The sequence below is a fragment of the Temnothorax curvispinosus genome, unplaced genomic scaffold (genome assembly GCF_003070985.1).
Source record: "Temnothorax curvispinosus isolate PA1 unplaced genomic scaffold, ASM307098v1 QBEX01014594.1, whole genome shotgun sequence".
NCBI classification, from domain to species: domain Eukaryota; kingdom Metazoa; phylum Arthropoda; class Insecta; order Hymenoptera; family Formicidae; genus Temnothorax; species Temnothorax curvispinosus.
The window spans coordinates 279,139-300,250 of NW_020224374.1; the positions used below are offsets into that span (position 1 = coordinate 279,139).

Below are 21,112 nucleotides of genomic sequence, written 5' to 3' on the forward strand. Positions count from 1 at the left end.
GAGTAGACGACAGTAAGCCAAGGGAAAAACGCATAAATCTTCTGATCAACTCTAAAAGACATGAAAAATATGTTGTAGCTTGTGCATCGCATATCTTTATTATGTTATCATATGTTAGGTGATATTTGAAAATTTATGTGTTACAACTTGTGAAAAATGTCTTAAAAGATCTGAACTGTTAAATCAACAATTCCAGGGTACTATGTACACAGAATTCTAATCTGTTCAAAAAGATTATCACTGCTCGCATCTGGATTTAAAGCGATTTAAAGAGCATCAGATATGGGGCAGAGACAAAGTGCGTTACCTCGGAGCTAAGTAATAATCCTCAGGACGCTTTACATCTGTCATTCGACTGTCTGTTCCTCGTTAAATCAGACGCGAGCGACGACTTTTTCGAGTAGACTCGTTTATTGGAGCACATTAATAACGCATAATCAGATTTTATGAAAAACGTCCGCCAGAGAGAGATTCTTACTCCTCTCTTCAAATATATTTAAAATAGTCATACGATACTTTTAAAAAGCTTATCATAAAATACAATCGTAGTACGGTACAAGCGATGCTTTATTAACAGAAATACGACGAGACATTAACAACGCTTTAGTTGCATTGTTTAAAATAAATAACGCTGCGATTAATTCGCGCGAAATGACATATCGTGAATTTTTCTGAATATAAAAAAATCTTCAGCAGTGGTACAACTTTGGGAAAACTAACCTGACTTTTGTTCGCCGCACAGAGAAATAATCATATTCTGAACCAGGTCAGCGATAGTTTCAGCTTCCGCGGAATTCATGTTCGTGTTGTATGACGCTCGCTATATAATCCCGCTCGATATTATATCACGTAAACAAATAAAATATTTACTCCACCGTTCGACGGCCGTCTTGCGCCGTATTTGCTTCGCAATTTTAAATCAAGCGGCAAATCGGGCAAAAGTAAATACGTATGTACATACGTATGTGTACAACGTGCATCTTCCCATTGTTCTCCTCGAGCGTAGAGAGAAGCTCGAGAGATCCGAAATTTTTGTGGAGTCCGTTTTTATCACGCCATCTTCATTCACGTCAACGTTAGAGAACTTCGTAGTTCATGATTTGTCGGTATACAATCGCCAGTTTTCCAAGCAATATTTACAATTTAATAGATTGAAAATACACCTTGTATGTACACACACAGTTTTAAAAGCATTACCAAGAATAAACACACAAGCAAAAGCATATATCAATATAGGAAAATTTTTTTAAATACGCGGATAACTAAAAAATAGCATTTTTGTCACTGAGTTTCCACTGAGCGCGTCATGCGTCGCGTTATCACACGATAACCAATCAAAACATCCCATTTTATTACATTACTTGTGACGGGATTTAAGATTGGTTAACGATAGACGACGCGACGCGTGACGCACTCAGTGGAAATTCAGCCTTACACATTTAAAGGCTGATTTATAGAGGCCGTAACCGTTGATTTAAGCCGCAATATTTAAGAAATTGACCAATCACAGTCGAATGTGAGAAGAAAAATTGACTGTGATTGGTCAATTTCTTAAAGATTGCGGCTTAAATCAACGATTACGGCCTCTATAAATCAGCCTTTATACTCTTCACAGATTATTTATGATTTCTTTAAAATTTATTATCTAAAAATATATCGCACTTTTCTTATATAAGTTTTTTATAGTTTCTTAAATCATATTATTCTGCTTTTTTTTTAATAAAAAAATAATTAAAAGGATAATTTTTGTATTGTGTTTTTTACATGAAATAAAGTTTAATTAAGGAAGTGAAAAAGCTGTCAAATCATTATGCAGTTTTCTTCAATTATCTGAATTTTGTATATAATCGTTAACAATCGCACGCTAGCCATTTTGTCTCTTGGGAAAAAAAAAAATTATCATATTCTGCGATAAGTGATTTATTCGTGATTACTGTGTACATAAAGTGTATTGCCAAAGGATACAAATAAAACATTAAAATTGTTGCATAATGTTAAGTAAATACAGAGAATAAAGATGTCTTAAATTCATAAGCTGTACTACAATTGACGCGCGTCAACTGACGCCCATGAAATCGCACCTTTACGATAGGACTCTACTCTCCGGCTCTCCGGCCTCCGCTTATAGCTTCTCCGTCTATCTATATATAGTCTAAGGCCGGCTATATAACTTGCAATTATTATAATAATAATTTAGTAGTTTTATCCTTTCTTTTTGGATCTTCTTGTTTCAAGCAATCGAGAAGTGATGTGTTTGCTTTAGTAAAAACGTTTACACGAATAAAACAAAATGGACTTTGTTCCGGTATATCGTTAACCTTACAGTGGAAACCTAACCTAGAAATACATAAAGTAATAATATTTTCATGAGAAAATTTTCTTTGTAGTTTTCTATTGAATGGTAGATTGTAGACGTTTCCAAGCTTACAACTTGTCCTTTAGGTCATATAGCGTGTGAGAAAATATTAGTAGGCACCGCGATGGCGGACGTACGCGATATTTTAGACATTGAAGTGCCGACGACTACGGAACTCACGAAAGAGTCGATATTGGGCAGCGACAAAAAGAGTCGCAAGCGATATGACTACAATAAAATGCCAAAACGCCCTGAGGGCATGCATCGCGAAGTGTTTGCCCTCCTCTGCAAAGACAACAACGACGTGCCGCCGTTATTCCCGACCGACACCGCGAAGGGATATAAGCAGGTGCGAGCCAAGCTTGGTATGAAGAAGGTCAGGCCATGGAAGTGGACACCATTTACCAATCCAGCACGCACAGACGGTGCGATTTTTCATCACTGGCGTCGCGTTGCCGATGCTGGAAAGGAATATCCCTTCGCAAAGTTCAATAAGAAAGTTCCAATTCCTACATACACAAATACCGAATATGTTCAACACTTAGGAGCCAATGGCTGGACACGAGCAGAGACCGATCATCTGTTTGATTTGTGCAGAAGATTTGATCTTAGATTTATTATCATCAGAGACAGATGGGATCGCGCCAAGTTTCCTGCTAGATCTGTAGAAGACTTAAAAGAGAGGCAAGAATGATATATATACATATTTATGTTTTATTGAATTAGATATGCTTTTTGGAATGCGTATGTAATTTTAAATAAATCCACAGGTATTATCAGGTGTGTGCAGCATTGACAAAGGCAAAGTCCCACACTGACAAGGTATATATCTTTGACGCTGAACATGAGAAGCGCAGAAAGGAACAGTTGAAAAAGTTGTTTGAACGCACTCCTGAACAAGTGGAGGAAGAACAGACTCTACTGACTGAATTGCGCAAGATTGAACAGAGGAAGAAAGAGAGAGATAGAAAGACGCAAGATTTACAGAAATTAATTACCCAGGCCGATCAACAAGCAGATCCTAGAAAGAGTGAAAGGAAATCTTCCAAAAAGAGCAGCAGCTCTTCTAGGAATAGACCGAATAAAACTGATACTTCTCATGTATGTCATACAATTATACTCTGTATACAATGGTACGTTTATATCAAGATATTTACATGGTTTTTTTTTAATTTGCAGGCGGTAGAGTCAGCTGGAATTAAATTTCCCGATTTTAAGAATAGCGGCGTTACTCTTCGTTCTCAGAGAATCAAATTACCAAGTAGTCTCGGTCAAAAGAAAATGAAAGGCATTGAGCAAATGCTGAATGAATTGCGTTTAGGTAAAAAGATATAATTCATTTTCATACTGCGCTTGTAAAATTGAATGAGTTACTTACGGAAACTGTTACTTACATTGCAGAATTAAATCCACCACCAACGGAGCAAATATGTCAGCAATTTAACGAACTGCGTAGCGACATAGTTTTGCATTACGAATTGAAAAGTGCGTTATCAACATGTGATTATGAGTTACAATCTTTAAGGCACCAATACGAAGCGCTAGCACCAGGGAAGGTGAATATCAATACGATACTTCTCAAGTAAATATTTTATGTAATATCCGTTTTGAATTTTGTTTGTCTTGTCTTTATCTTTTATTATAGACTTTAACGATACCACCCGCGCTCCTGCCAAAAACAGAACCGGAAGTCAAAGCGGATATTATTGACGTGGTAGGGGGTTCGCCTAGCACGCCCAGTATTACTCATTAATTCAAAATAATCTTTATGTAAAATAGGAATTAATCAAGTAAGTTATGTACATATTGTTTTTTTTTAGTTATCAACGTGCCAATTTTCATATTGAAAGTTATCGAGCACGCATTGCCCGTTATCATTCGTCATCGTATTATATTATGAGGCAATTCTTATTTTATATTAAGGAAATAAATAATTAAAAAAAAAATCAAATGACATCGTATATGTCCCACCTTGTTAATATACGAGCGGCATAATGAAATAACGAAAAGACGTAGCGATGGTAATTACTTATATATCTGTGTATTTTATATTGTCGACAAAAAGTAACAATGTACGGTCAAACCGTATAATTTATCTACAACAATCTACAATAGATTACAATATGTTGTTCTCTGTTTTTTCTTGAGGATATAGGGGGAGGGTACGTGCTCGGGAGGAAAGGGAGGAAATGTAAGATCGGGGGTCGGGATGGGACGGGAAGGGGGAAGGGTGTCAGATGGTCGTCGATGCAGGCCTTTCTTCGTTCGTGCTCCATTACTCGCGTTGCAGTTGACTTTTTTTTTGTGTGACTCCTTTTTTCCCTTTTTAACCCTATGATAAATTATTCGAGATAGCTCTAGCCGTACTTGGTACGGAATAACGCATTAATATCTGCGATAATAATCGATAAACCAGCGGTCGTGTGTCCCGCCTACGGTATTTTTCGGCTGCTGCGCCCGTCTCGCGAGGACTCCACCGATCGAAAGTGCGAGATGAGAGAGAGAGAGAGAGAGAGAGAGAGAGAGAGAGAGAGAGAGAGAGTGAGAGAAAAAGGGAGAAAGAGACGATGCGATGATATCGGATATGCGGGATATCGTTCATCCCGCGTTCAACGTCTGACAAGGGAGTTGCTCGCAAACCGGACGTGCACACACCCCCCTCTCGTCCTCGATCGACGTCGTCCCGGCGATCACGGGCGATCAGCTTCATTTTACTCTTCGACGGTCTCGCAATATTACCGGTCTGTTCTCGTCACAAAGATATACTTGTCCCTTCCGAGACTCGAGGCAGCGGCTTACTGTTAAGTCGTATCGCTCGTCTGAATCGGGAGAAGGGGAATTTGCCTACAACAATTACTTGCCATTACGTTTCGAAACTTTATAAAAATTTACATTATCTCGGTGCGGACGCACACACGCGCACTTTTCCCTACGTCGCACTAGTCTTATCTACTAAGTAATAAACGCTGTAAGAGGAGCTTTAAATGCGTATGCATGCAACATCATCGCCGTCCGCGATGTTTCTCGTGTATACATCTACGTACCCAGACAGCATGTCCCAAATCGGGACATAAGACGTTTTTAAGACGTCTTATGTTCCGATTTGGTACATTGTGCTCTGGGTATCTTTGCGTACGGAATGTCGGAACGTCTCCTCGACAATTAATCGGAGGGATACCGCTCAAGAGTTGGGGGCTGCCTCGCGTGGAGGTCGCGTAGCGATCCGACACATTTTGTGCTGTATATATTTATTGAACGCACGGCGGAACGACCGTGATTGAACGACGAACGCCGCTGTCTCGAGGTGTCGCGTCCGATTTTTCCTACAAACGAGAGACAGACTTAACGGATAAAGGTTTCGCCGTTTCGGTGCACGGAACTTAAAAGTATAATGGAACGGAGTGAGTAAAGAGTCGCCTCTCCTAGGAACGTTTACATCTCGGGCAATTAAGTAATCGGGGAGCGACGGAGGTTGCTCGAAAGGAAAATAAAAAAGAAAAACTGTCGACAATATTCGTCGTTTTTATAACGATCCTGTCCCGCAGGCATTTGAAAAACGCAACGAGATACACCTCACACTTATCACGCGCGCGACAATTCGTTAATAACAATAACATCCGTAATCTCTTGCCCGCTTCTCGCGTGTCCTATATATGACAATATAATATGCATTACAATATATCATATGTATGTACAATGGCGATGGAAGGGGAGCGCTCTCTTATTCCTCTTCTCATGTAACAAGACGCATACAAAGAGATTCGACGATTTTTCGGGGCACGAGCATTCTCTCGAGAAAGGTGCTCCAATCCGATTTTATTCACGCCACCGATTCGCGTAGCACCGTCCGATACTATCGAGCCTTTGATCACCTCGAGCAATTAACATGCCGCAGTACGCGGTGGTGGATACGCGTCGCATATAATGTCGCAACGGCGATTGTAACGGGTAGCGTAACCAGCGATACCAATCATCCCAGACAACACGCGTGTCTCAAATCGAAAGATATGACGTTTTATTAGAGACGTCATTAAGACGCCTCTAATGTCCATTTCTATCAATGCAGATTAACTTTAATCTCGGTTTAATTTACTGTTTATCTTTGTCTAGTTCTAAGAATTAGAAAAAGATATAAAGTAAGTTAAATCGAGATTAAAGTTAATCTGTATTGGTAAAAATGAACATAAGACATCTTAATGTCCATTTCTACCAATGCGGATTAACTTTAATCTCGGTTCAATTTACTTTTTATCTTTTTCTAATTCCTAAAATTAAAAAAGGGCGAAAAGTAAGTTAAACCGAGATTAAAGTTAATCGGCATTGGTAGAAATGGACATTATCTGCCGATTTGAGACATTATATTCACTGGGACCCGTAATGTGGCATGTGCATGCAGAAAATGGAGCGCTTGATGTGAGTCCATTGTAATAATTTTACTTGTCCCTGCGACCTAAACTTGCAAACTGTAATTAGATAAATAACTATAGATACGAGAGTAGTGTTGAGATGTAATTAAAAAAATCAGCGCTCACGTGACGGCCTCGTATTATATCTTTCCTAATTAAAACGTTATATCGCATAACGCGCTCTCACTTGCTCTTAAGCAGCTGAGAAGTTAGTTACTTTTTAATCCTCGTAACGTTTTATACTCTGAAGTCATTTTTCCCCTTACTTGTGTAATGATAGCAACAACAACAACAGCGATAAGGAGAATTTTAACGGAGCAAAAGAGAGAAACTTGCCAACAAAGAGCTCGGATGAGAAAGCGGTAATCGCACTGACTTTATAGAATATTGACAGCTTTAACTCCTGGATCGTCGTTTCTTCTCTCTAGCTCTTGGAAGGCTTCGTAAAGTCCCGTCGATCTAACATAAGTACTGCCGAATCTAAGCGTATCTCATCGATGTGTTCGAATTATCGTGTTAAAACTGAAGAGCAAGCTATATCGTGGAAAAATGACGCTTGCTGCCGCAAAAGATTATTTGCGGGAACAGGAATCTATGCCGCAAGTATCGCGATATGTATATAATAAATTCGAGCGAGATATATGTAGGTATAGGGCTCGATCGTTTCATTTAACATTTTAATGTTTGCGTTTGTTCAGTTTGTTATATTGAATAGTTATGGAGTAGATATAGAATGTAAACTTGTTACTTGATTATTGTCGACTGTGTATCAACAAATACTCGCGAATCAAAGTGACGTTTCGAAGAGTTTCAAAATACGCCGAGCAAGATTCAATTTTTTTTTTCATAACTTTGAAGAATATCGTTTGCATGATTTTAAGTTACATCGTTATACCGTAACGTTACTTGTCTCTCTTCAACAATCGGTAACTGGCTATTTAAGTTTATGTAATTAAATATCATAGTGGAAACTTCTCTCGACATTCTAAATAAATACCTATGTTTTCTTTCGAGTTATTGTATAACGCAGTTTTCTTTTTTTCCCTCAATCGCTTCTTCGCGTACTTTCTGTTGCACGATGTGACGTTAAATCCAGGCAAAGCGTGACACGGACGAAGGCGTACACCTTCGTGAGAATCGGATTTAATCATGCAAGAAGTACTTTCGCCACTTTCTAGGCCACTTACTGTCACGGCGCTTAAAAGGAACTTGCGCGCCAAGAAGAGACACACGGGTCTCCTCTTCGAAAAGCGTGTAAGTGAAATTCTGTTCTACCGCAAAATTCCGTAGGAACGCGTCGCCAAACGGCAGAAGTGAAGGAATGAGCAGTTTAGCATATGCAGAGAGTCGTGCAAATCCGCGACAAGCCGTACACCGTACGTCGCTAAAGACTATTATCTCGCGTAATAGCGTGATCTTCATTACGAGCAAAATATAGAACGAGTTTTAAACAGACGTCGCTTCGTGTCGCCGTTTTAACGCTTTGGGAAACGAGATTCGTCCGTAGCATTGTGTTTTGTCATACAATGTTTCATATTATCTGTCGGTTATAATAATAAAATTATTCCACAACCGACGTAAGCATAAAATAATTGTTTAATGTACTTGGAATATAATATTGTCACGATTGTTACTGTTGTGAAACGTTCATGTGTCTTACAACTCAAACTCAAGCTGGAAAGATAAGTATCGCGTAAGAAAAAAAAAATTAACAATTAAGGTAAGCGTCCCAAATAGCTGGACATGTAACGTTGCTAATACGATTTTGCTTAATTTTTATAAGCATACGGTTTTTAATAATCTAATTATGTATCCAATTGAAAGACGAAGTATAAATGCCTGTTATTGACGCAAGAAAGACATGAAAAATGTTTAAAATATTTTAATAATAATAAAAAATTTAAAACATAGAAATGTACCAATATTCAGACACTTGTCCGGATATAATTATTCTACATATTTTTCCACTTAAATAATGTTTAGAAAACGTTTTTTATAAAATAAAAATACGAAATAAAATAAAAATCGTTGTAACAAATTAGACGAATTTTCTGAAGAAAATTTCAAGGACATTGTCAAAATTCGCCTAATTGTGTAACAAATTTACCTTTTACTGGATGTCAATTTTTACAATATTTAGAATGTTTTACTATACATAAATATCCTTAAATATTAAAAGATTTCGATAAAATTTTGATATTATAATAAAAAAACTATTTGATATTAATAACGAAAAATTTTCATGGTAAATGTCCGGATATAGGGACATGTACGGCAATCGGTACCTTAATACCTAAATAATTAATTTTGTTAACTAAATCTTTTAAGACACACGATTACCTCACAATTCTTTGATCAACTTAAAAACTTTACCTGTTTACGATGCGTTAAACGAACATTTTTCCCCCCCCCTCACGTACTTCCATTGTCAAAATTATCTTATGCGGATTATTATCTTATCGTTGATTCCCATACAGCACAGATTCTTGCAGAAAGCTTCTAGAAAGGTTTCAAAAACATTTCAACCTTTCACATTTCATGTGCAACATCTCTGAAAGAATTCTGCAATATGTCATATAAAATGTTGCAATAGAAATGTTTTTTAAACCTTTCACATGAAGATAATTTTTCAAAACTTTTAGTTGAGTTATCTCTGAATCGTTTCACATGAAATAATTTTATAAATCTTTCAGTTGAGCTGTTTCTAAAACCTTTCTCACGCAATAAATTTGAAAACGTTCAGTTGATTTATTTCTGAATTGTTTCATATGAAATGATTTTGTAAACCTTTCAGTTGAGCTGTTTCTGAAATCTTTCTCACGCAATAAATTTGAAAACTTTCAATTAAGTTAGTTCTGAATCGTTTTATATGAAATGATTTTGTAAACCTTTCACTTGAGCTGTTTTTTAAATCTTTCTCACGCAATAAATTTGAAAACTTTCAGTTGATTTATTTCTGAATTGTTTCATATGAAATGATTTTGTAAACCTTTCAGTTGAGCTGTTTCTGAAACCTTTCTCACGCAATGAAAATTTTTAATTAACTTATTTCGGAAACATTTCATAAAATATAATTTTGCAAACCTTTCAGTTGAGTTTTCGATGAAACTTTATACACATCTAGGACAAGTAAATAGACGAATTTAGAAATTTTTAATTGCAGCCCTAAAAACCACACCCATCATATGTAGGGCTTTTTGCTTTTCTCAGATATAAATTATTAATATTATATTATGTAATGATATACAAATCTTTTATATTAATATTTATAATATATTAATTGTTGTTGCGTTGTTTTTAATATTTGCCAGTTAATAAATAATTTCAAATTTTTGAGCACTAAAGATGCTTATGTACGATATGAACATAAGTTAGAAGGAATTAAGCATCAGAACCAGAGGATCGTCACTAACCCGTTCGATCATGGAAGTCAAGCAACTTTGAGTGCGGTTTACTACTTGGATGGGTGACCGCCCGAATAAAAAAAATACGGCAATATATTTCGGAAATCTTTCAACGCTTTCTCAGAAATGTTTCAAGTGCGAGAATCGCGGACATTTTGCTATTCCAGAGCTGTCTCAGAGATGTTGCAGAAACATTTTGAAATATTTATGACATGTTTCAACTCCATCAGATAAAACATTTTTTAAATATCTCTGAAAGGTTTCAGATATATTTTGGTAACCTTTCAGCACAGTTTCAGAAAGGTTTCAAGTGCAAGAATCGCGGACATTTTGCTATTCCAGAGATGTCTCAGAGCTGTTGCAGAAACATTTTGAAATATTTATGAGATGTTTCAACCTATCGAATGAAACATTTCTTAGATATTTCTGAAAGGTTCTTGTGCTGTATATCAATTTGAATATCAACAGTTTACGATAAAAGTCGTCACTGCGGTGGTTTTTCCCGCGAAAAAAAGAAGGAAGGAAAGGAAAAACTGAGTGGAATCGTGAAAATATCGTGAGGAAGCGTCGTAATCGGCGAGTAAAATTCGACTTAATTCACACATGGCGTCGAGTGTGCAGAGTTTTTTTTGTTTTTATCATTTATCACTATCCCCCTCGTTGTCTAGACACCCGCGCGCATTTCAGTGTGTAGCTCAGACTTCAAGCGATCCTGCAACTGACCGGAAGAAAATTGTTCGTCGTTTTTCGCAAAAAATTCCCTTTCTCCGCTCGCGTTCTTCTGATTTTTTTGCATTTTTTTCGCATAACATGTAACATGAGAAATCGTAGCTTACTCGTTTAAGACATCCCTACACAACATGGCTACGGTAATGCGTAATGGATATGTGCGCAAGTGCGTGTAACGAGTTGGTTCGCGGCGAAAGATAGGTGGCGTAGGAAGAAGAGGAGGAGGAGGAGGTGGTGAAGGAAAGGGAGGAAGAGGAGGAGGATTGCGAGGGGGGTGCGTGGAGGAGATGCGGTGTCCGCGCGTACGCGCACGCACGCGCACGTACGCACGTGCGCACATAGGCACACGTTTAAAAGTATATGTATATGTATATATGTATAGATTCTGTATATAATATATCAATCATTGATTTTTTTCTTCCGTTAAGTAACTAGCTTCTTCGAGTATGTATATATATACACATAGATATATGTACAGAACATATATATGTGAATATATATATATTTGCAATTATGTGATAATTTTATATGTATTCGATCACTCCGTCGCTTAAGCATTCGCTCGTCTCTTCGGATTCGCACGGGGTTCCATGTTCTCTTTCTTTCTCACTTTCCCTCTCTCTCTCTCTCTCTCTCTTTCGAGTAATCTCTCGAGCTGCCACTCTCTCGTATGCACGTTTCACACGCATCCCTCGAAACAAGCTACAACTAGTGCCCTACTTAACGCTAAGACGCTATGGTAGACAACAACAAGTAATCGTTATCCTAGAACTTCTGATCTCCTCTTTTTTTCCGCTCGTCCTACTTTCGTAATATATGCCGTAAAAATCTTGTATATAATGATATTAATATTGTTATATATTTCGCTTTTTATTGCACACGCGGTGTCGTGCGCCCGTTGGCGCCAGCGCCGCAAGCCGGCCCGGCTGATTCGCGTCCTGATTCCTCATTCTGTGAGAAACGCAGAAAATTGATCAGTAAAGTCGTCGAGATCGGATTCTGTTCTTCGATCCCGAGCGCAATATTGTTCGAGTATTTGATGCGCGAGGTGGCGAAGCGGCCTTCCGACGCTGACTCCAACCGGCTTTACCCTTTTAACACATCAGCACGTTTCTCTCGCTCTTCCTTCTTTTTTTGAGAGTGCTTTTTTTATTTACTATACGACTTTATGTTTTCTTTGCTTTGCGTTTTAGTTCTGTTTGCTCTGTTAAACTCGTGCTCGGTTTTACGCGATCTCTAATTTTTTTAAGCTGAGATTCGTCCCGCGCGAACTTTGGAACGTGGTCGTTGATGCGCTTTTTGTTCGGTCCTTGTCTCTAAACTGTCGGGGGAAATTGCGTTTTTCTTTCCACCTAATAATCGCCTTATAAGCGGCGAACTTAACTGCCGGTTAATCATGCGAATATCGTTGTACACTCGTCACGCATAAAACGAACGTTATATGCCTCGGCCCCGATCTAAGTAACGCGTCGAAGACGTATCTTATATATGTGTGTATATATATATATGTGTATATATATATATATATATGTCATATATATATATATATGTATATATATGTCATATATATATATATATATATATATATATATATATGTGTATGAACATCAAGAAAACGAAATTGTGTTTACCGTAATAAAAACGCCCCATCTTGGAATCGTAGACTTGAACGTATACAACGTTAAATACTTTACATATTTATATATTTACGTATTTATATATTTATACATATATATACACATGTATATGTGTATACGTATGTATAAATATGTATGTATATATTTATATTTCTCCTCGTTTCGCGTTTGTCGTCTTTCTAGCACTCTGCGGTGATGTAATTAATCTCGTAAGTCGTGATTTAACTACGCGTCGTATCCCGTAAATCTACTACTGCGGTGATGGACGGGGGTACAACCCTATATATTTATATGCGACGCTTTTAAGATGGCGATTATAATGAAATATATATCAAAAAGAAAAGCAACGAGAAAAATGCGAGATATTCCCGAAATTTACGTTATGTCCAACACGCTGATCGCCCAGAATCGGCCGAGAAAGTTGCATCTCCGCCGTTCCTGTACAATGTACATTATGTAATTTCAATAATATAATCAGCCGACGATCCAGCTTACTCCACACTCGAACAATATATAATACATATTTATATAATCTGTAATTATATAGAAACTTTATAACGCTCGTATAGCCTCATCTAATTACCTTACGAGACTTAAGTCGCTAATAATACTCTACTAAGTAATCAGTTATCATATATTCAACATTTTTTTATCTCTCTTTGATATGTGCGTTCGCGCTTTGTCAATGCCAAGAAAATATTTTCGAAGCGTTCGATCTTTCACAGCGTGCGTTTTGTGTCCCTTTTTTCTTATATTCCGCTATCCCGCGTTATTTTATATCGTAATGATTTATATATCGTGCCGTCATCGTCGGGCCGAAAGAATAGTGACGCTCTTAGTATAACATGATCGATCGATGGCTGAGAATAAATTTGTCACTCGGCTTTTGTCGACAACTCGCCGAAAATTTGAAGGATCGTTTCGATCGTCATCGTCGTCGTCGCGTGCCCGGCTCTAATCTACCGACCTTGTCACGATGTAAAAATTCCTCTACGTTTTTCCTCGAAAGCTACGTTACAAAGTATGAAACCAAGTAAATCCTTAACGTCGCTTAAAGTCTAGTTCGGAGCGTCCTTACGAGCGCGCGACGGGTTTCGTATCCGTATAAGGTAACAGCTATACCATCAACCTCTAAACAGTACAACGTATTGCATCCACATAAAAATATAAAAGAGTTTAACGGATTCTATATATATAATATTATAACAATAAGTTTATTTTTTACTACGCGAATAAAAATTTTGAAAGCCACGTTTGGAAATGAAGCGCTCGTAAATATAAAAAAGATAATATTCCCAGAAAGCTTTTACGATGCTCTCAATTAAGAAAGGTCTATCGGTTACCGATTATACTCTGTTTCGGGTTGAATACACTAAACCGGTGGGAGCTTGTTTTTCATTTTCTCGTTCTAGTTTTTCGTGAACTTAACATACTTAACAGCGAGGGATTGTATCGATTGCGTTGCACTTTGACAAACCTTCTTCAGACAAACCGGAACAATTTTTCATCTTTCGCAAACGTACACTTCATCTCGTCGCGTTGGTCTTTCGAACATAAAGGTTTACACGCGTGCGTGCAAGAGAGAAATAAAAGGCCCCCCCGCACAATGAAAAACATATTAAGGAACAAGGAACAGATATTAGCGATTAGGACTAAAGAATCAGGAATAAAGCTGGACGCACGAAAAACATCAGGCAACAGGCAACAGAAACAGGGAATAACACAGACAATAGATTTTTAACCTATCGGAAGCTGTGTATCAATGCCACACTAGCTTTATTCCCGATTTCTTATTCCTAATCGCTAATATCATCTGTTCTTTGTTCCTTATATTTTTCATTGTGCGGGGGCCTAAAGTCTATCTCTCTCTTTTGCTGTCTCTTTCTTTCCCTCTTCCTCGCTATTTTCATGTCCTGCGCGAATATATGCGTGCGTGCATACGTGTCTGACAATTCGACAATGCAAAGGGGAAACAAATAATTACCCTTATGTACTAATGTAGTACATTTCACATGCAACTGATCCTCGAGTCGTTAATATCGCGGTCGTTACATGTACATTTGAAACTTCTCAGTCTCGCCCTTTCAGAAAAGTTTAGGATACGTTGCCGGGCGAACCATTTTTCACACGCGTCATTTAGATCCGGAACCAGGATTGATCCCCCAAGTCGAGAAACTCGATATTCGAAACGGAAACGAGCTGGCTACGCCGCGCCAACGTCGATGATGTTTGTCCTACGGTATATTACAGAGCATAAATTACGCGAATGCCGCTGCGCTTCGAGCCCTCCGGCTCAACCTTCGACTTATCACGCGATTCGCCGCTAATTCGCCTTTGTTGTTTCGACTGACAGACTAATCCTTTTCGTGCCCAATACACTACGGCGTAAAATGCCTCGGTACCGCGCGCGGTTCTCTATAGCGTTTTTCCCCCCGCTATATACACATTTCCCCCGTTATGTTCAACGTCACGAAGAAACCTAACGTTGTTTTCCAGCTGGCGATCGTTGCTGTGTGTCCGAGGGCGCGGTTTGCCCACAAGTTATCACGTCCGATTTTTCTCAGATCGCTGAGCTAAAGTTTATTCGTCCGTTCTGACCTGACGGTGTATAATTTCCATTTTACAGAGTCTGATCGTGTCTGCTTCAAAGTTTGTTTACATTACTTAAGAACGAAGCTCTCTTTTTTTTCACGATACTTTCAAGTTATAGTTTACTCATTGGATAGAGAAATTTAACGTAAGATTAAACTTATGCGAGTGACAATTTCGAAACAGTTATTTTATTGGGGAAAGAAATTTCATAAAAATAAAAATAATGAGCTTTTTTATAATCAATTGGCAAAGAGAGTATTGCTACGCAGGCAAAATTCATTCTCTCAACGTAACGCTGCGAGAGCTCTTGTGTCGCAAAAAAAGGGCATTGCTATTTTTAAGTAGTGATCAATAATTCGAGAAGATCGCATTGTTGCTAAGATTGCTGCCATTCATTACTCGTTTTCATGTCGTAATGGTTTGCTTTTTAAAGTTTAACGTTGTAATAAAATCATCCTTTGCCATAACCGGTTACGTATCAAAAGAAAATACACGTTTAACAGAAAGCTATAGATATCGCGACTCGCGACATTTTCCCCTTTTTCTCTCGATATCGTTCGACTCTACGGATCATCGATTTCAGTCTCTCTTTGCCTTTGGACCTACAGAAATGCGGCTCTCACGACGCTTTTTCGTCGCGTGAGGGATCGAAGCATCGCGGAATTTTTTTTTTTTTTGGAATAATCGAGCGCACGAGCCGGATTGCATGGCACGGCTACGGTTTGGGCAGATCAGAGACAGGCGTCGGAAGGCTGAACGTAATAATTGTTACACGGCGCAAAATGCTGGAATATAAGTAAGCTGCGAGACCGAAAGACCATCCTTTTTGTTTTCAATGTCGGGACTATACAAAAAAATGCGACAAATATAACGTTAAATGTATATATAATATAATATATAACTAATATATTTTCCTAATATATGTTTCATCGCCGAATTTTCACACACACACGCACACGCACACGCCACGCACTCTTTCTCTCTCTTTCTCTTTCATTCTTATATATATATATATATATATATATATATATATATATATATATATATATATATGTATACGTGTGATTTTGATAATCTAAAATTCGCTCCACCGATTAACGTAGACGGTACTTTAATATAATTATGGTCTTTTTCTTGTTTCATACCGCGGATTCAATTTTTGCGTTAGCTGTGGGCTTAATAAAAAGCTAGGCCGCTTTTAGGCGTTCAGGCTACCGAAAATGTAGTATTATTTCTTTGTTTGTATCTCTCTCAAACTGCGTATGGTATGTATAATAACACTGCTCACTTCATATGTAATATAATCGATATCACATTATAACTATTATCTCTATGTCCTTAAAACAATATCCTTTACAAACGCTTTATACAACACACGGGCCCTGTAACCTGGATTAAAAATCGCCTATTCTGTCCATACCTCAACTATACACCTGTTCCTGTTTCTTCGTCCCTTGTTTCTTCTTTTTAATTCTATATCGTTCTCTTTTTCTGTCTCTCTCCCAATCTCACACACATACATACTCGTGTGAATACTCTTGTTCATTCTATTACCCGTTTACCTTCACTGTGTACATGTAACAATCATAATAATAATAATATTTTCTAATGGTATCTTAGAGTGTCATAGTGCAATGTCGAAAACTTGAAAGAAGTTTGCAAAAAAATAACTGCTCGGAGAGTATATCAAGCTGAATGTGGAACATCACGGAAAGTGCAATGTCTAAACGGCTCTCGACATTCGTCTCTGTTTCTTTTCGCTTCGTAAGAGCGTACCAGTAATAATACATTACTCGCACAACGTGCAAATATTTGCAGTGCAATTTCGATACTTTTTTTCCTATATACGGAGAAAATATCGCGCGAAGATTCGATCGCGCGTAAGATGCATCAACAAGCGAGACACGAGTACTCTCGAGTGGATCCTTAGAATTCTTCGCATGATGCACCACTTCGAATATACGATTTGCAACAATTTCCTCTATAGCACTTGAGAAAGTCATGCAATCGCATGCGCCGCTTACAGATTATAATTACCGTAATAGTTAATAATTGTATTTAAGAGAAAAACACGCTCGGAATCGGATCTAAATGTCTTACGCGAACGAGATATATATGTTTCCTTGTATTTGTAAATTCATTTTACACACCTACACAGTAAAGTAAATAAATTTGCCAAGATTCATACCGCGCAACTTTTCACAGCAAATACGTCATGATAAATTTCCTAAAGAACATTTAAGGATGAAAGCTTAATTGGTCGGAAATGCGTTTTCTTTCGAATCAAACGGACAATTTAAACAAGCGTTTGCCTTCTATTTTGCTAAATTAACGCTACGCATCGATGAACGCATTTTTCTTTTGCACGAAATAATCAACTCTCTCATTTCTCGTGAGCTTTTCATCAGCGATTCATCGAAGCGAAAGCGAAAGAAATATAAACAGCAAACAAGTCGCCTATTTCCCGATCGGTGTCTCATATTTTATCGCTATTCTATCTTATTCACGTATCAACAGCAACATCCGTTCCGATCGTAAGCTGAAAATTCGATGCGACGATCAACTGTTTGGTTTGAGACGTGATTGCGTGTTTGAATCATATAATTAATTTAATTTATTTATTTAATAAATCACTGTTTGCACTGTTGAAGACTTTCATGCAATTTCACGAATGTAGAGCATATTTGATCAAACAATCAAACATGCTTTTATGTTAATTGGCAAAAGTATAATTTGCCATTGTTAAATTGAAAAATAAAACGCGGCAAAGAAATAAGATATTTTCTGCGTTTGCGTCAAAAGTTTCTTTTGCATAACACATAATATATATTCTATTGTATTATAATATATTATAAAGCGTACTATAATTTTGGTAAGAAAATACGTATATATGACTTGCCTGAAGTGTGTACACCCGGCGTATGTAGCAGAGATTCACGTCGTCGAAACGAAACGCCGAACACCGCGTCGCATCAGGTTTGAATTCCGTGAGTACACAACAGAGTGAGAAGTTATAACGCTATTCTACGATATTAGGAGGCGAAGAGAATTCCTGCTTTAGAGAAAAATCCGGCGAGCGGTCAGGTCACTTTTTCTAGGGATAACGTTATGTATAATATTCGGACGTGAGCGTGCCAAGGAGTCAAACGGAGAAGACCTCTACGGTAACGTTTTGTATACTGGCAACATCGCGTTTTAAATCTAATATTATTGCTATTAATAGGTATACTCGAAAAACGTCATGTTTCGACAAATGCACGAAGCGGAATCTGATGATGATACCCGTGATTATAATTAGAAATGTCCTTACGGATTATTATTGAATATCAGGTTTCTGTAAACTTTTATTATAATAATTTCAAGTGAATTAATAACGGTACTGCAATCAACTGCAATTTGTCTCACGTACAGTGCCGCTTATCGAGTAAGTAACGAGAAGTAGGACGAGAAAGAAGAAAAAATGAAGGAGAAGAAAAAAAGAAGAAGAAGAAGAAGAAGACTAGGAAAGTCTGAAAAGTTTGTGCCGAAAAATCCTCCCAAGGATTATATAAAATGACAGTTTGGTCCTTGGCACGATCGACTAACGCGCTCGCCATGCCTAAATAATAAAGTAGCGCACTCGAGCGGAGTGTGGAGCGCCCGGGTTTAATCCTTAACAAGACGAGTATTTCGTTTCAGGTATTTCAAGATTTTTTAAATACAATATGTACACCTCTCGCGACTAGAGCAAAACGCCTCTCGTAATCTGGTAACGCGAAGTTGCTGTGACCCGATGATCGGTGATAGTGGCGGTGGTGATGGTGCTGCTATTGCCGTTCGTACTGTCGAGTCCCCTTCACGCGTCTGCGCGCGCGCGCGTGCGCACGCGGAAGGTAACGACTGGCGCGATTTCCTCCTCGGCTTTCGAAGCGGCGAAGAGCGCGGGGAAGAGTTCTCTCGCCGGCGCCGGCCGAGACTCGCCGATGACGATGACGATGATGATGACGAGACCCGTAAGTGTGCGTCCGTTTCGCAGACGTATTTTTGTTCCCCTCCGGAAGGAGGAGGGAAGTTTTTTTAATACCTCTGCTGCCGCGGCTGCGCTGTCCTGGCTGCCCCTACACCGGGCAGACCAGGATCTCGTACTCGAACATCAGCGAGACGGCGACGAAGACGAAGTAGAGGATGAACATGGTGAAGCCGAGGCCCCTGTTCATTTTCCATCTGAAGCAGGCGATGCTCATGATCACGAACAGCAGCATACAGAACAGTATCGCTATGCTGCACACCATGCCCACCGAGTTCACCTCCACGGGTTTCCCGTAGATTAAACCGTATAGGAGCCATGGAACCGGAAGCCTGCGGGCAGAATCAAAGCGCAAATCGAGCCATTTTCACAGCAGCCGACGATATGCTGATGCGATTATAATTAAACTATTGTGCATTGTTTACAGACCGTTCATTTTGATTTTCTTCTCATTATTTTCTATAGTACGGAAATAAAATATGTACTTTTCAAATGTCAAAAATGAACGTTCCAGAAAGAGATCTGTAACAGCTGCAGTAACGTGAAAAATTATGTGGAATTAATGAAGATATCGGCAATTACTATACATCGATTTCGAAAGATTTTTAAATACCTCATTATTCGTCATATTAAATTTACCAATTTTCGATTTAAAGATTTTCAAGTTAAAATTTTTATTATCCTATTATTATATTTCACATATAGAGTGAAGAAGATACAGGTTGAAGAAAAAAAGTTTATATGACAACATATCTAATTTGGAATGGTTTCTGAGATAGAGTCGTGCGATACGTGGCATGTGCCATGCTTTCGATAAAATTTTGTGGGTGTACATTTACATCTCTCGCGCTATAAACTTTATTAGAACATTACGGTTTTATGATTGCACGTGCGACCGGATCATGCACTGCATTGATCCCGTATAAACGTGCATGTGCAACGCGTGTAGGTGACTGTTGTGTGCCGCTCTATATATTATTTGAAGTACAGTATCTATAATTCACATTCGTCTGTAACAATGCTGTCGACGTGTGTCTTGGATATATATCGTTTGACGTGCAATCGCGCAAACGCAGAGTACACAAATGCGAAGAAATATTTCTCCGCTTCCCCTTCAGGCAGCCCGCCAACTGGCAATCGGTCAGCGTGCGATCGGGATGCGTGGCTATGATTGATCATCGAGAAGGATCTGATTCGTCTGATGTTTCATCATGCGGCGTGTGATTCGGCCAGGAAATCGAGTGTCACGGAGGAACGCGCGATTATTTTCGGAAGATTGAATCTCAGCCGCGCGAAGACAAAGTGAAGAAAGATAATTAATTCTTATTGATCGTAGATAGAAGTTGCTTTCGTCAATATCCTTACCTTCTACTAAAGATCATGCAAAAACGTTACGAATAAAAGTCGGGATTTTGGAATAATTTCAAAATATAATCTTGCCAACGACGTTGTTTCGGAAATTGAGATCCGCGTCATCTGTAATAGCGAGACTTTGGGTACAAGCCACAAGCAAAAGACACAAATATGCAAATCATGCAAAATATCGAATTAGCGGGCTCGAAAATTAGCGAACTTTTGTTGCTTCAGAGCTCGGATTCGCGTTAATGCGGTACGGAAGAAACAATCGCAACAATTGCGCGCGGTTTTATTAAATAAGGAAAAAAAATAGAGCCTCGCAGTTTTAAGGAGATGAGACGGAGTCGAGATTTCGCGAGTAGAGAGATTCCCGAGACCTTTCCGCGGGAAAATGAGTCTTGGTGTCTGGAACAGTATTCGCGGCATTTTCCGCGCCAACAATATAATAATGCCGGTAGAATGACTAGCGAATGCGATTACAGTGAAATAGCGAGAATGCCTTGACGGGCTCGGTCCGGCTATTATACCAATTCTGCACGCCTCTTCCAATCCCCCGTTCGATATCGTTTCAGCAAAATTCCGATTCGTACCGCACGCGCGAGCGTATATTACGAGAAAGAGAATAT

The 21,112-nt window shown here is 38.5% G+C and overlaps 2 protein-coding genes across 8 annotated transcripts in view; one reads left to right on the forward strand and one right to left on the reverse strand.

Moving 5' to 3' along the window:
• Window positions 1-2,137: 2,137 nt before the first annotated feature.
• On the forward strand, window positions 2,138-4,508 carry LOC112464799 (DNA methyltransferase 1-associated protein 1). 3 transcript variants are annotated; one of them, XM_025032006.1, is made up of 6 exons: window positions 2,138-2,352; window positions 2,443-3,040; window positions 3,127-3,677; window positions 3,758-3,912; window positions 4,002-4,070; window positions 4,177-4,508. In XM_025032006.1, exons 2-6 carry the CDS (start codon window positions 2,481-2,483, stop codon window positions 4,201-4,203), a joined length of 1,362 nt encoding a protein of 453 aa, XP_024887774.1. In that variant the 5' UTR covers window positions 2,138-2,352; window positions 2,443-2,480; the 3' UTR covers window positions 4,204-4,508. The 3 variants fall into 3 exon arrangements, with proteins under 3 accessions (XP_024887774.1, XP_024887773.1, XP_024887775.1); XM_025032007.1 differs by having other exon boundaries at window positions 2,141-2,352; window positions 3,127-3,457; window positions 3,536-3,677; window positions 4,002-4,508; XM_025032005.1 differs by having other exon boundaries at window positions 2,139-3,040; window positions 4,002-4,508.
• An 11,623-nt stretch (window positions 4,509-16,131) lies between these two features.
• LOC112464817 (sodium/potassium/calcium exchanger Nckx30C) overlaps window positions 16,132-21,112 on the reverse strand; it is a 66,834-nt gene continuing 61,853 nt past the window's right edge. For all 5 annotated transcript variants that reach the window (XM_025032048.1, XM_025032047.1, XM_025032045.1 and 2 more), the window contains one exon: window positions 16,132-19,462. In XM_025032048.1, the coding sequence (XP_024887816.1) occupies window positions 19,222-19,462 (241 nt within the window). In that variant the 3' untranslated portion in view covers window positions 16,132-19,221. The remainder of the gene's footprint in view (window positions 19,463-21,112) is intronic.